This window comes from Aptenodytes forsteri, unplaced genomic scaffold (assembly GCF_000699145.1).
Source record: "Aptenodytes forsteri isolate BGI_AS27 unplaced genomic scaffold, ASM69914v1 Scaffold172, whole genome shotgun sequence".
Taxonomy (NCBI): Eukaryota; Metazoa; Chordata; class Aves; order Sphenisciformes; family Spheniscidae; genus Aptenodytes; species Aptenodytes forsteri.
In genome coordinates, this window is record NW_008795018.1 from 13,647,948 (window position 1) to 13,664,350 (window position 16,403).

General features: G+C 39.2%; 1 protein-coding gene across 1 annotated transcript in view; it reads left to right on the forward strand.

Moving 5' to 3' along the window:
• The window catches only part of LOC103895955 (macrophage mannose receptor 1), a 33,941-nt gene that overhangs the window by 9,743 nt on the left and 7,795 nt on the right, over window positions 1-16,403 (forward strand). Inside the window, exons 10-24 of the mRNA XM_009275706.2 lie at window positions 165-280; window positions 1,073-1,221; window positions 1,646-1,842; window positions 2,230-2,351; window positions 3,628-3,715; window positions 4,418-4,562; window positions 5,035-5,070; window positions 5,159-5,328; window positions 6,117-6,184; window positions 7,886-7,986; window positions 9,257-9,399; window positions 10,938-11,052; window positions 12,259-12,407; window positions 13,993-14,095; window positions 14,932-15,164. Of these exons, the coding sequence (XP_009273981.1) occupies window positions 165-280; window positions 1,073-1,221; window positions 1,646-1,842; window positions 2,230-2,351; window positions 3,628-3,715; window positions 4,418-4,562; window positions 5,035-5,070; window positions 5,159-5,328; window positions 6,117-6,184; window positions 7,886-7,986; window positions 9,257-9,399; window positions 10,938-11,052; window positions 12,259-12,407; window positions 13,993-14,095; window positions 14,932-15,164 (1,935 nt within the window). The remainder of the gene's footprint in view (window positions 1-164; window positions 281-1,072; window positions 1,222-1,645; window positions 1,843-2,229; window positions 2,352-3,627; window positions 3,716-4,417; window positions 4,563-5,034; window positions 5,071-5,158; window positions 5,329-6,116; window positions 6,185-7,885; window positions 7,987-9,256; window positions 9,400-10,937; window positions 11,053-12,258; window positions 12,408-13,992; window positions 14,096-14,931; window positions 15,165-16,403) is intronic.

A 16,403-nucleotide genomic window follows, 5' to 3' on the forward strand; every position in this document is an offset into this window, starting at 1 on the left:
GAGTTGTGGTTACAAAAGCTATGTTTGATTATCCTCTTTGTTTCTTCTCATGGCTTCTGAAATTAATTTTGACTTGGGGTGCGGTATTAATGTGTCTTTTGGAAGTGTACTGTGCTGCACAATCTGACAGCCCCTCCGTGCATCTCTGCTGTTGACACTGACAGGGCTGGATGAAGCACGGCTTTTACTGCTATTCTGTGGGGCAGTTACCAGCAACATTTGCAGAAGCAAGACAAATCTGTGAGGAAAACAAAGGTTACCTGGCTACTGTGACAGACAGGTATGGAAACATAATTCTTGTCCTTTTGTATGTGCAACCAGGATGGAAGGGCCAAACAGAAATCTCTTCCTACTTTGCAGCTTTTCATAGTGTCTCATGTGACACGACTCCTTTGCTGGAGAATTTATGGAGGAACTGAAGAAGTATTACAAAATACATCAGGGGCTTGTATGTCATCAATACAAACATTTAAGCCATTGCTACTACAAACCTACACTATTGTTGGCCCCAGTAATTATTAAAAAATTGAGTCAGCCCTCCAACAGCTCTGAATTGCCAGATTGTTTTAAAACTTATTGAACTAAAAATAAACAGATAAACATGGAACTATTTATTTCTTCTGGATTTGAGTTTTCAGCCTTTTCTTTGCAACAGGCAGATCTGGAAACTTACCCTTTTTAGAATAAAAGTAGATTTTTTTTCCCCAGAGTAACAAGATTTAAGGATCTAGACCTTATCATAAAGCTCAGTAAAACACTGTAGCACTTATTTATACAGAATGAATATAATATATGTATTAACACAAATATTGTTTGGCTTGTGTTGTTCTTTGTGCAGTACAAAAGGAGAATAGAATCACTCTAAATTCTAAACATGATTTACATTACCAAAATATAAAATAAAAATTTATATGACAATTAGAACTCTAAAAGTAAGATCATTACCCTTTCTTCAATCCATACTTATCTTTTCCTACATCCCCTTTACCAGATTTGCTACAATGAACTTTTTGAAGAAATGAACAAATTACAATAAAATATGATACATCAGTTTGGTACTTATTCTTCACAGATATGAACAAGCTTTTTTGACTTCTGTAATTGGATTCAATCCAGCAAAGTATTTCTGGATTGGTCTCTCAGATGCAGAGGAGCAGGGGACATTCAGGTGGGCCAGCGGGGACCCGGTCACCTTCACTCACTGGAATGCGGGAGTGCCTGGTATGTGCCACAGGGGCCACCGAGTTTCTGCTCTGGGGGCCTGAGAAGTGAGGGTTTGGAAGCTAAATAGTGGTTTTGAAACTCTGCTGGCAGGAAATGGCAAAAACGACATTGCAACTTTCCGTTTGTGCTAAAAGGATTAAATCAGAGATCATGGTAGCTCCTTCCAGTAGGCCACCTGGGACTGCATGTGTCTGTTGGTATCATTCACTATTTGTTTGATGGTTTTGATAGGTGATTCATAGTGTAATGTAAAAAGAATTTGATAAAATTTATTTATGACTTAATTGAAATGCATGTGAGCTCCTGTGAGCTATTGGCGTCCAAACACAGTGGGGACAGGTTACATTTAATTAAGTAGCATATGCTTTGAGAAGATGCAGCTATGTATCTATAAGGTTTAAAAATCTTATGTTTCATGAAGGAAGAGAGTCAGGCTGCGTGGCCATGGTAACAGGAACTTCAGCTGGATTATGGGATATTTTGAACTGTGAAGAAACAAACATGTTTCTCTGCAAGCAGCTGGTGGAGGGAGTGACCCCACCTCCTCCTCCGACGACCCCTCTCCCGTCGTGCCCAGAGGGATGGCAATCCATTCCTCAGAGCAGCTCCTGTTTCAAAGTAGGTGTTTGACTTCTGAATGCAAATGCTTGTCATTTCAAATGGGAGTATGTTTTGCGTGCGCATGGAAGGTGGGTTTCACCCTGCCTACTTGATAGGTAGTCTGTAGTAACACGTCTCCAGCCATCCCCAGCTGGTGTGTCGGGGAAGTGCTGGAAAGTGCAGTATGTAGGTTGAACTGAAGTTTGGAGTCACAGGGACTCTGACATGATAGGAAGAGCAAAGTTGCAATAATAAAATTTGATAGATGACCACAGACTTATGGTTGCACAATTAGATAGCGATAAAACTAGACACCAGGAGACCAGAGGAAAGATAGAAGCCCAGAATGCTGTTTCTAAATTTCAGAAATACCCAGCACAGTATTTAATTGTCCACTTTTTATAGATTTTTCAGGGAGGAAGGGAGAAAATGCAAACGTGGTTTGGTGCAAGAGATTTTTGCAGAGCCATCGGAGGAGACCTGGCATGTATCCACAGTGAAGAAGAACAAAACCTAATAGCTGGCTTGTAAGTATCCGCACAGTCCATCGTTTGTAAAAAAAAAAACATTTAAAAAATGACCTTTCTGAAAGACATAAAGGATTTCTGATGATCAATTTCTACTTTGCAAAGATGGTGTATATCCTTGCAAGGTGGCAGAAGGAAATGGGTAGAAAGAGGTGAGCAAAAGGGTTTCTCGGCAGGCCTCTGGGAAGGTGGTGCTATGCATTGAAGTAGCCTGAACACAAACAAAAATGAAAGAAGGATCATCAAAATTGGTTTCAACTGCGTTTAGTTCAAAGGGATAAACCCGATCTTTTTAGCTCTTTTTAGCTGCTAATAGCTGTTGTAAGTATCCGCACAGTCCATCGTTTGTAAAAAAAAAAAACATTTAAAAAATGACCTTTCTGAAAGACATAAAGGATTTCTGATGATCAATTTCTACTTTGCAAAGATGGTGTATATCCTTGCAAGGTGGCAGAAGGAAATGGGTAGAAAGAGGTGAGCAAAAGGGTTTCTCGGCAGGCCTCTGGGAAGGTGGTGCTATGCATTGAAGTAGCCTGAACACAAACAAAAATGAAAGAAGGATCATCAAAATTGGTTTCATCTGAAAGACATAAAGGATTTCTGATGATCAATTTCTACTTTGCAAAGATGGTGTATATCCTTGCAAGGTGGCAGAAGGAAATGGGTAGAAAGAGGTGAGCAAAAGGGTTTCTCGGCAGGCCTCTGGGAAGGTGGTGCTATGCATTGAAGTAGCCTGAACACAAACAAAAATGAAAGAAGGATCATCAAAATTGGTTTCAACTGCGTTTAGTTCAAAGGGATAAACCCGATCTTTTTAGCTCTTTTTAGCTGATCAGTAGATGAAGTACTCTTGATTAAAGGAATTGTTTGTGCTGCTTTCTTTCCTTAGTTAAGGGGAAAAAATGGGAGCCTGAGGAAAGCCTGACCTATTTATGTGCCTATATAAATGTTTAAATCAAGCCTATGAGCACAGAAAGGCCTGAATTTGGATGCCTCAGCTACTTGGTCAAACCAAGACCTTAAAATATATTTTCGTTTAACTCAGTATTTGTGGACTCATGACATCTGTGATCCTTCCCATGAAGCTCTGTGTTTCACTGCTTCCTGCCACATGCAGTGCCAGGGTGTTTTTCCCCACATGGCAATTGAATGATTACTGTATATGACTGTCTCAAATGATACTTCAAGCATCAAAACACTAACAACAATGTAATTATATATATTCTCCTTCTCTATTTCACACCATGTCTGATTGTCTATATTTGTAATCATTCAGAAATAGAGATTATCTTCAGTTATCTTACTGGATGGGTTTAAGTGCCTTGGACTCCAACAGCGGATTTATATGGAGTGATGGCTCACCAGTGAGTAAATAATATATTGTTCTAGCTTTTTGTCTAATTTTCCATGTATATCTTGGCAGACAGCTCTCAATACTCGTCCTATACAAGCCACAAGTGACCTTAAGTCTTTACTACCCGATTCCACTCTAGGAATTAGTTTTTATCTTTTGATAGTTCATAGTTATAGATAACAGTATGACATTTAGAGTAAAGAAAGAACATGAAAGGTGATGGAATATCTCTCTTGATCTAAGCAAATCTGGTTGTACTAATCTCTATATTCCCATTTGTCATTTACTGTTAGAAATAACTTTGTATGTCTACACAAGCTAGGCTTTGTTGCCCTCGCCGCTTTAAGTAGATCAAGGCCTAAGTCCATATGGCACCACTGATGGATTGTCTCAGGTTGAAATATCAGAGCAGGATAACCGTCCCAGGGGTCAGAGGAAGGTACTTAGATACTTCTTTCTACAGCTTGACAGGAGAACTTAATCTCTCCTGATAAGAAGGGCAACAACTTCTTCGCTTCCTAACATGGCTTACAAATACACAGACGAATCATTATGCTATGCAAGGGTCATGTCCTTCTCCTTACAAGGTCTGGCACCAAAGCACAAGATGGACCATGAGATCAAATGAAGTACATTCTTCTGTAACAGGATGCTATAAGACAATTGTTTCACTTTAAAAGGAAATAGTAACAAAGCTGTGTGTCTGCTCTAGGTAAATTTTGAAAAATGGGCAAATGGAGAACCAAACAATTATGATGGAAATGAAAAATGTGGCGTGTTTAATGGCTACAGTGATATGAGCTGGAATGATTTATTTTGTGAACATATGCAGGACTATGTCTGCCAAATAAAAAAAGGTAGGATGAATTTCTTCCTTGAGCAACTTTTAGAGACAGATAAGAATATCCTTTCCAGGTCAGATCACACTATCTGCATGTATTAGAGCCAGCTGTGCCGTCAAGCACAGTGAAACACTTAATACATTTTAATTTAAATAAAAGCAGTTGAAAACTATGAATTTATCCATGAGACACACATGTAAGTTTGGGATGTATATGCAGCATGTTGTCTAAGTGAAATCCAGCAGCCTAAAGTTGCACATAGTTTCTGTAAGCTTAACTTGTGATCAGCTTTAACATGGTATTTTGCTGAGTGTAACACCTTTTTTTTCAGATATTCTGATAAATTCTGTGACAAAAATGAGCATACTGAGTAACCCTTAAGATTCATTTTATTCCTTGGAATTAAAATGCTAACAACTATATAAATTTATTTAACTGAGAGATGTCTGAGAAACGTAATATACTCAGATATTGATTTACATTGCAGGAACACCACTGAAACCAGAGCCTACTTCCACATTCAGTAAGTCTTGCCCTTCCAATAACAGGAATAAATTAACATATAATGATGTTAATTTCTATTACAGACTGCTTAATGTTTTACCTTGCAGATTATGAATATGTTGTTAGTGAAGATGACTGGATAATATATAATCACAAGGAATACTACTTCAGCAAGGAACCAATGCCTATGGAAAAAGCCAGGGACTTTTGCAAGAAGAATGGTGGTGATCTTGCTGTCATTGAGAGTGAAAGTGAAAAAAATTTTCTTTGGAAATATGTAAGAAACATGTTTTACTTCAAAAATGCACCATTCTGTCCTGCACTGAGGCACCTTTTTCAGCTGGCTTGTGAAATATTAGAAAGTGGTCTCCACCATAAAAAAAAAATCAGTGCCACCTTTCATGGGCTTATCTACCTAGGAGCTTTACCATAATAATTATTTTGATAAATTGCTACATGTAGACAAATCCTCAGCTTCTTTTCAAGAACACTCTCGGGGTGCAACTTTCAAAAACCTTGCTCTGTTTAGCTGAAAGCTACAGTTACTGAGTATGTTTTGTTTTCCAACTCATTCTTTTCACAGAATTCAAGAAAAGATTTTGCCCTTTTTTGTCAAAACAGATTTCAGATTTTCAGTAAAAGGTTTAAGCCAGAATATTTTCTGATAGGAAGAGAATAACCCGATGATGATATACTCTTTTGGGAATAGTTTCATACTATTAAAAACAAATCTGATTCCATCCTTTCCTGCACATGACTAAGTACTAAACCCCACCATTTACTTGTAGCCTTTTGGCAAATTCTCACTGTGCTTTCCTAAAACTCTTAAAAATATTGCTTTATTTTATAGCCTGCTTAAGAGGCCATTCTTATCTTCTTAACATAGCTTTTTGCTCCATTTCCTTTTTCATCCCAGTCTGCTTTTTTTTTTTTTTTAAATTTAAATGCACGTTGCATACTATGCAATTGTACAACTGAAACTAAAGCGGTTTTTGTGAGCTTGCTTATTTTATTTGAAATCTGGTTTTTTACAGCTCATTAAAATTCTTATTTTTTGTGTTTTAGACTTTCTATAAAGACTGGGGAATTAACTTTTATATTGGCTTAAGCGTGAGCCTTGACAAGACATTCCGGTAAGTAAAAACAAATTAAGTTTGTCAGACTCATAATATGAATATTTGGCACGGCTGTCTGTAAGAGACTGTTGAAGTTCAATGACTGATAAAACCTGTCTACAGCCATGTCTTGACATAAAGTTTTAAAATACGATTCTGCTCCTCAGGGGAGCACTTCTTCCATAATATTTGCACTATCCATTTCCCCTTCTTTTGGTTCTATACTCTGCTTTTGTATTGTAAGGCTGAGATGTTCACTCACAGTCAGTGCAGTGTCATCCCCTTTTCCTTGTTCGATGAAAGATAAAATTGGTTGGAGGTCTCTAGGATGTTCCAGATAGTACTTGCAGACTTTATGAATATTCAAATGATCAAAGAAGAAGAACCCACAAAACCTGCAGTGAGAGGCATCATGGTGGTTTTTAGAGGTGAAATATCAATACTGGAGACCCCTTGTCTGGAAGATAATTTCCAGATGGTTGTACTGTCAGAGCCCAGGGCAGGACAGCTTCATGGAGTCATTACTCTTCTAGAAATGTCTTCAGAAACAAAGTGCCCAGGGAATGTCCTAAAACCTTTTCTGGAGCCTTAGATGAGTTACAGATATATTTCCCAAGTGGCACTCTTCTCCCCTCCCCTCCTCAGCCCCAGCCCCTCGCCCCCGCCTCTTTTTCTAGTGCCTTCAACTGGGATTTGAAGCTTGGTCAGATGAGTCTCAGCCTCTTAATTTCAGTCTTTCTTCTGTTGCCTCAGGATATCTTTCTTGGCCACAAGCCACAGAGGCTGGATAGTCTCATCTCCAGGAGCTCCTGCTTTCTACATCACATCCACTGCTCAGAAAACACTGTTGTTTGTCCAGTTCTCCCTTGCTCCTTCACTAATTTCATCCTCCTCCCTGTTGGATGATGGTGCCACTATTTGTCTTTATTCTTTATTCTTTATTGTTCCCGGTTTATTATGTACTGTTGTTTTCCTATTTGGCTCAGGAAGATTTGCAAGTGGGAGCAGCTAGGCATCCTTGTTGAATTCCTTATTTGTAGTTTACTTGCAAAAACACACATACAGTTGCTTAGTCTCCAAAACACTAAATTGCCCTGGAGCTGATGTTGCCTGAAGGCTCTCAGTCTTGGCAGATTCCCCACTTGACTCTTGTCCTTCCAGCACACTAAGGCTTTTCCACGTTTTTCTTGGCTACTTTTTGAGAATAAATTTGTGAATCACCAAACTAGGAAATGATTGTTGCACAACTGAAAGTAATAGCTGTATAATATTAAAGATTTCCTTTGTTTAACAAAATGGTTCCCAGTGGTCCCCAGTAGGTGGTTCACGTCTCTCCCTTACCTTACGAGATCTTATATTATTGCTTTTGGACCCAGGGAATTACTAAACTAGGCTAAGATTTCTGTTTCTGTGCTCCAGGGAAAGCCAGGTCCAGTGCTACACTGGTGTGTTTACTGTAGGCTATCAATGCTCAGAGACCAAGAAAGGCTGGGATCACCAGTTGACATGATCAGTTCAGACCTGGTCCAGGTCAACAGAGTAGGCAGTTGACATAAAGACATTTATTTACTAATTCCAAGTGGAAGGTCTTGCTTTTCTTTTACCAGAGAACAGCATGTGTTTGTAAGCTAGGATATAGGAAACTCTAATACGTCCTTTACAAAGAAATATTAACTAATTCAACTGCAAATTATTATTCCCCCAAATGACTTCTTTCAGATGGATGGATGGAACTCCAGTGAACTATGTTGCCTGGGCTCCAAATGAACCCAATTTTGCAAATAATGATGAAAACTGTGTGGTCATGTATACCCAAACAGGTGGGTGCTGTAACAATATTCAGTCTGCACAGTGTGGCATAGGCTTGGGAGGGCTGTGTGTGCAAGGGTGGGTAAGTTATAATACTGAGCAGGCTGATGTTTGATAGAGTGTTTAAAAAGCATAGGAAAATAAATCATGTTGTCTTCTTCCATTTATGCACTTTTAAAAAGTTCAACTCTATGTAGTTAACACATTGGATTACATCTGCAATTTGATTCCTAGCTTTGTCAGAAAATTTCAACGTGAACAAATCAGCTAAGTATCAGACCATCTGCAGATAGAGTCAGTATTGTTTTTCCTCTAATCTCTGTCCATTTTCTGGCTACCTCTTGAGGATATCAGCTGTCTGTTATCGCTTGTGCAGTTCCTAAAAATCTAGGGCTTGGGCATGGCTTTGGTTATTACTAAACAATGTTATACAGTATTTTAAATAAAATAAATACAAATGTCCTTCAATACAGAGAGTTGGAAATAACTTCAATACAGAGAATTGGAAGTAACCATGCTTACACTAGCCAAGCACTTAGTCTCCTTTGGAGCAGTTTAAAGTCTTCTACTTTAAACATTTTTAGTCTCAAAATCTATAGCTGAGGTAATCTTCCTAGGCTCTGTTAGAGGTCAATGGAAGGAAGTGAACACTTTTGGGGAGTAAATACTATGTCCTGTTTTGGAGATCTTCTTTAAGATAAGATGAATTACATTCTTAACTTCACTGAATTATAATGACAATATCTCCATTAAATGTAAGGTGTGATTCTCTCTGCTGTAGATAGTTACCTTGTAACTGTCTGCAGCTAATGAAATGAATGCCATTTTCTTATTCATTCCTGATCTGTAAAATAGGGATGGTGATGTTAATGTTATATTCTTACATCACACTATAGGGAGAAAAGATACCCAGAAGACTGTAAGACTGAGGCAGTAAGGTAACAAGGACCAAGTACCTTATATAGACAGAGTGATCCTAGAGATCTTACAGATCTTAGAGAGGTGAATTAAGCATTTGAACTAAAACTCCCCTTTGTCAATGCTGTGGGTTTTCAATATTGAAATATTTCTGTTCTCAGACAAAATATTCGTATTCTGAATTTTGCTGGAAACCTGAATATTTCTAAGGAACATACATAAAAAATACTCATTATTTCTGGGGGGATAAATACAAATACGGTTATCAGTTCTACTTCCTGCGATAGTTTTGTTTAGGAAAGGACACTTTTTATCCCAGTGTCAGTTGCATTTAGTTTTTCTTTTATTCTAATTTGCTTTCAGGTACATGGAATGATCTCAACTGTGGCAACGTTGAGTTATTCATATGTGAAAGACTTAACAATACTGTTCGTCCACCTGTTGCTCCCACTTCACCACCACCAAAGGGCGGGTGTCCACAAGACTGGCTCCTCTTTGATAACAAGGTGCAGTATGAAATGTCAGTATATTGTATTTTAAGAAGAGCAGAATAACAACCATCTTTGGTTCAATTTTTCAGTTGTAGCAGGGTTTTTGGTTGTCACAAAATATGTTCTGATTGTATATATTTAAAGACTCTAAAAATACGATTCCTGAAATAGAAATTATACCCTCTATTGTGATGACAGCAGTTATGACAGAGGTCATGAGACATACAAGAAGAAAGCTGCGTCTTATATTTTTGCTAGTGTTAAGTGTTGCCAAGGATGGCTGAGCAACTTTCCTTGTGTGGAGCTGTTGTATGTTCTTATTTACTGTGTTGAGCTTATCTGGCTGTCACAGGTTGCCTGGACACTTAATTCGTCCCTTCCCTACTATGCACCAGCTCTTAAGCCACTAAGGCACCTTCCCTTGAGCAAATTTATCCTTTTTTTTGTATAACCAAATACTTGTTAAGGTTTTTAAGTAATTAAATTATAAGCTTCACCACACTTTATTATGTAGGTTCACTCAGCCTTCTCAAAAGACAAAATTTCAGGGTAAGAGAGTGTATGTGTTTAAAATCCATAGATTGTCATCAATGAAGCTATAAAAGCTATAAACCAACAGTGTACACTGTTGAGAATACACTGAGCAATGAAGATAATCCTTGATTACATTGCCTTGTCAAGCTCCATCTCTCTTTCTTTTGGCTAAGCCAAAATATGATTTCAGTTTGGCAGAGCTCCTTTGTTTAAGGCACACTGGCTGCTGTCTCCTCTTTCCTTCCCTCTCTCAGCCCTGGGGAAAAGAATCACAAACTCAGTTTGTTCAATTTCATAGTGCTCTTTCAAGCTAAAATGTCTCTCTCTTCCTCACCTCCTGGAAAGGGAGTTTCCAGAGGTTCCATCCTTGACTCCTCTCCGAGTGTTTAGACACCACTTCTGACTGTCATGGAGCTACCTTCTTTTTGCCCAACTTTTTCCCCAAATTGCCTGATTAACTTTTCAGCTGCATGCTTTAATGAGCACATTTAGGTTGCTTGACTCTGGCAAAGCTGTCTAATGACGTCTTGGTTAAATCTCATAGATCATATTACAAGAAATGGTAAATTCATGGTTTTCTTTGTAATGTCAGTATCATTCTCTTTCTGTGATTATCCTGTGAGAACCAAGCCTGGTATGAGAAACAGGGCAACAGAAGCTGAGACGTTTAGCTTCAAAAACATGTCTTATCCTTGTTTGTTTTCTGAGGTCTTCTTAGGCATTCCTCCCACAAAGTCACACCTCAGAAGTGTGCTCAGAAGCTTTAACATAATTTCTACTGAAATAATTAGACTGACATATTCCTTCTTCTAAGTGTATGCTAAAATATTCGGGTTTATCCTAGTTTTCTAGTATAGATCTTCTCTTTCATAAAGACAAGCTAGAAAGCACTGTTAAATCAGCTAATCTCCCTTTTTGCTTAAAATATCCAGCTTATCTTGTTTTTTACAAACAGAGATGCTTTCACTGGAAATAAAAACACCGTCCAGTTACTGATTTGGCACACTTCTCTTTTTCAGTGTTTCAAAGTATTTGGCCTTGATGAAAATGATACATTGACATGGCATGCTGCGCGGAACAATTGTATTAGTTTTGGAGGAAACCTGGCTACTATATCAAAAAAGGAAATGCAAGGTATAAAGTACTAATGTTTTGACACTGGATGAGACATCAAGTAATTCCTGATAAGCAGATTAAAACAAATGTTATAGCTTCTGCAATATATGCTATTATTTATACCATATTAATATCAAGTTATGTTGAATGAGAAATTGCACCTTTTGAGAAATGCTTGCATAGGTTTAGTGTCTTGATTAACTTTTAAAATCATAGCTCTGGGGCTAATATAGGACATGCAAAGGAATTCATACTGTTCAAATATTAAGATTTTGTATTAGGGGCTTGTCATATAATAAAAAGTCCATATTTTGAGTTTTTTAAGTGTACATGTAAAGAAAGCACACAAAGGGAGTAACATCCAAAACAAATCACCGTGCACCTAGCTGCTGAGCCAAATGCTGTGGGTGTCAGTGGAGGATGCATCTTCAGGCAGCAGAAGGCTCCAATGCTGGAGTCCCAACTTCCCCCTGTTCCCCTTGCCCTGCTGGACCTCAGCCTGCTGGTCTTGCTGCTCAGCATGTTGCAGGTTTTTTAGTGAGGCCTTATGTTTGCTCAGGAAATGTAATGGTCCTGAGGGTTGCACACGGGCCATCTCCTAGCTCACTCCATCAGTGCTTGTGGTTTATGCTTTTTTCTATAGCAGAGCGAGGACAGTCGAAGGACAGTCTTTTAGTGGAAAGTCAAGTCTAGGCAGGAGCTAAGGGAAACAGCATCTGGCCTTCCAAAAAGCTGAGGTCTCAGTATATATATATACTTGGTTAATAAGTAGTTTTATTTGTGTTATGCCTATTTAGAAACCAAGTTATTAAGTGTGGTTAACAAAGAAGTTACCAAAGAAGAAAATGGAGTGCACAGTCTGCAGACTCATTTTCTATGTGCCAAGGTCTAGAGTACTCATGTTAATTTCTGTAATACCATTAACGCATTTTCCCTGCTTCCTCAGATGATCAACAAGACAGAAGAGTGTACACATAAATTCCTTAAAAAATGTTGAAAACAATTTTATGTATCAAAATTTGCCCATCTTTGAGTTTGTAAATACTTTTTCAGACTTTAACATCACATGACTATCTGTTCTTTTTATTTTTATCATAAGATTACCACCTTATTAAAAAAGAGAAAAACAAACCCCATCATCTTGATTCCAGGCACTCTAGAGTCTGCACTGTTGGGGAAAGCTGCATTCAGTTTCCCTCCTTGTACAATTTTTCTTTTTTTCAGCTTTCCTCATGTCCCTCTTAAAAAACGCTGCAACTGATGCTTGGATTGGACTGAATGACATAAATCAGGAGCACACATACTTATGGACAGATGGAAGCCCAGTTTACTACACAAATTGGGCGAAAGGTTCCCGAAGTTATCATAGTAAGGTAAACATTAATTTCTGGTTATCACTCAAACTTTATAACTTTGGTAGATGAATGTACGTAGCTACAACTGTATTTTCTGTAGAGTTTCCTTTATGAAGATTTTTAGTGATCTTGTTGCTTTTGAAAGCAGAATAATCATGTGGGAGATCTACCTTCACACATTTTTTTCAACATCTGTGTTTTGTCATGATTATTTTGTTATGAACCCAGACAGACGTTTGGAAACATTATGCAAAACTCAGACAAGTGAGCATTTCCCTCACTTTACCATGACTGACCAGGAGACTCAAATAAACCATAGCATAGCAGTAACTGTATAATTTTGGGATACAGTGAATGTTATTTAGACTTGATGAAAATACTCAGATAACTGTGTATATTTACATTTCTTGGCACTGAGCTTATTGAGATAAATGTGTTGAACAAAATCCTCAAAAGAAGGAGAGTCTGGATCTTCCTTTCTCATTTTTATCTTCTCCCTCTGTATCTTCTATCAAATCTTCCTTCTGAAAGATCTCTTCTGCATGCTTTGAAACTTTCAGCACTGCTATACCATTTTGTGTTTATTTGCAAGCCAAAACTGAGTGTTATTCAATAATTGTAAAATGGCTAATGTAGAATACTGTACTTGATAGTACTACTTTTGTACTCCTGTGCTAGCTTTACCAAGTTTCTCTCTTTTTCATAACAGAATTGCTTTGAGTCCAGCTAAAAAGGGAAAAAGTTATGTGAGGTCTGACCTCTGCTGCCATCCAGGCTAGAGCTGGGTTTTGGGATCTCCAGGACTTCCCCATCTCACACATGCGTATGCTTTCTGCAGAAGGTTATGCCCATTTCTCTATACAAGTTGCTCCACATACACCTTCCTTCACTTGTGGCCAAGACCTGGGCTGCTGCCCCTGAGGGGGTTCGGAGGTAGCATGAGGTTAGGCTGATATGAGGTGGGGAGAGCTGCTGCCTCCTGCTGCAGAAAGCCAAGCAGCAGCTTCTCATGCTGTGGGAGGAAAAGGAGGAAGGTAAAGAGCCCAAATTGCAGTGGAAAGAGTTTGGGATGTGTCCCCCACAAAAAGTTGTTTCTGATCGCTACCTCTACGTTACTGCACTGTGGTGACAGCTTTGGATCCTAGTGCTGGATCAGAGCAGGAAGAGGATTTCGGCTCTCCAGGCAAGCTTCAGTGCTGAGGAGAGTTTCCCCATAACCTCCAGAAAAACAGCAACAGAGCTGAAATGTCCCATGGGCCAGACCTAGCACACGCATGTCCACCTGCAGACACACACACCACTCACACATGTGCATGCACAGAGATTATATTCATACAGATAGTCCCAGACGCTTCTTCCTGCCTCTGTGCTGTGCTTTGCAACTCTCTCCATCATCCAAGTACAAACTTTCCTAGGGCTGAGTTGTAAATGCTTATTGTCATGTTACTGCTCCTGACCATTGCTTATGAGTTCATATATATGACCTTCATATTATTCATCTGTGTGTGCCTGTGTGTGATAGGTGAGTCTGTATACCCGGCAGGAGTAGGAATGTTTCCCGTCAATACGCATGTTTTTCTTGTTAATCTCATTTCCCCTGTAGGATCAATGTGTCTTTATGATGAAGAACCCTATTGAACAGTCAGGGAAATGGAAAGATGAAGAATGTAAAACAAGCAAAAGCTACATATGCCAGAAAAATTCTGGTGAGTTTTCTTTCACCGCTTTCTAGTACAGCTGATTTATTGTGGTTATGTCAAACCAGTGTTAAAAGTGACTTTCCCGTATTCAACCCGATTTTAACTGAAGTTAATCTGACGGTATCACATGCACTACAGACCATTTTAACAAAATGAGCACACATTTTATTTTTCGGAGAAAAACTCTTAACCTTTCCTATTTTAAGGACTAGACCAGTAAATAAAAAGGAATAAAAAAATCTATGGATCATCATGTATTTTACTATTTTTGGTGATCAGGTGGGAGAGAAAGAGAACAGTACTTTGTCTTTATATGGGTACACTCTTCAAAACTGAAATTCTACTGTTGTACTTAAAAGCACTGCAACTTCTTTATTTTGAAAAACTGCCCTGCTTCATTTTCTTTACAGTCTTACTCAGGCAATTTCATCAGCAGCAGTTATATCCCTCTGCTTGCTCATGGTGTGCTTACCGTACTCTCTTCCTTGTCAGAAATACAACAGATGTTGATATATCATGGAAAAAGGGGAGGACTTGTTCCCTTTAATGCGCTACATTGTTACAGTATGCTTTGGGAAGGTCTAGGGTTTACAAGGCATGTTCCTGGAGGTGATACAGATATTTATGCTAAAAGGTCATTCTGACAAGAATTGGAAAATTTTGTCACAGAACATGAAAACATGGCTTTCATCACTGCAGTGATAGTTGGGACACATCTTAATTTGTTATTCCAGCCTCTCTTAATTACTTAACTACTCCAGCACACTAGATCTTCTCTCAGTGTTATATGTCTAGCCAATATAAAGCATTTGACTTTTTTTTTGTTTGTTTGCTCGTTACAGACCCCAAACTGCAAAAATTCCAACCCGTAGTTCCAATGTTTGGCTTTAACAATTATGGTGATGACCGCTATGCAGTCATCAACTACAAAATGAGCTGGGAAGAAGCACAGAAGAACTGCAGAGACCAGTCTGCAGATCTCGCCAGCATTTTGGATCCTTATGCTGAATCTCACCTGTGGTTACAAATATTAAAGCATGGGGAGCCTGTATGGATTGGTCTTAACAGCAACACCGTGAGTCCATCAAATGCTTGTGACAATCATACCGCTACCCTAGATCAGCATAGATCAGCCATATTTCTTGCTCAGAGGTTGACAGGATCCACTGCTGTGGGTGCTGTTTGCCCCCATGTGAGTGCTATCGGTCAGATCCATGAATGTGTGGCAGGCATCAAAACCTTGTTGAGGTACCTGACTTTCCTCCACTTCAGGGGTTTTACACATCTGAATGTTTGGCCATAATGTGAGAACTGCCACGCCTGCATTTCAAAGGCCACCAAGGATGTAGCTGCAGTAGACAGTGGCTTCAGAGGTAAAAGTGGCTATGGAGTTTCCACTTCCTATGCTGTGGTCTACCACACGCTTATGTGGGGGAACATTGCCATTTCTGAAGACACATTGTGGAGCATACCATGGAAACATTTTGGGTTAAAACCAGTTCTTTCTTCGTAAGGTTTTTTTAAGTTTTGTTTTAATTCACAGCCTAGCACTACAAGAGCTTGTGCTGGGCAACAGGGGAAATGGCAAGGTGCAGTTAGAGGCAGGAGCAGGCCTCTGGCAATGGGGACACCTTAGGCTGGTTTTTGGAGCTGAAGCCAGTGCCTTGTGAAAAACTGCCAACACGCTAGGTCAGCAAAGAGTGGAAAGGTCTGAAAGGGGAAGCATCTACTAGAGGCATGTAAAAAGAACATGAAAAAAGATGTAGTTGGATATTTGTGGACGAGGAGTTGTGAGGAAATCAAGAGGAGAGAGGTAGAGCTGGAGCTTGGTGGGACACAGGACTGAGAAGGGCACAGGTGCTGAGGTGAGAGAAACCAGAGTCGCACTTCAGTGAGAGCAGGCACTGGAAAACCAGGATTAGACAGGAATCTGGGATGAAACATGGCCAAGGACTTCAAAGGAAAAAGGACAGGAAAGGAACTAGCACAAAGAACTGGATGGGAGCCTGCCTCCAAAGATGGCAGGAAGAAGGGGCTAGGCTGCGCAGGATGGGGTGACAAGAGCCATGCATGTGACTAATGTTGGTCATCCTCTGCAAATAGTGGTGAAATCCACGTACTTAGCTTGTCTGTAGTAGCTGGTCCTTGCAAGAACTAGAAACCTATCTGTCCTGGTTTCGGCAGGGATAGAGTTAATTTCCTTCCTAGTAGCTGGTACAGTGCTGTGTTTTGGATTTAGGGTGAGAACAATGTTGATAACACACCGATGTTTTAGTTGTTGCTAGGTAATGCTTACACTAGCCAAGGACTTTTC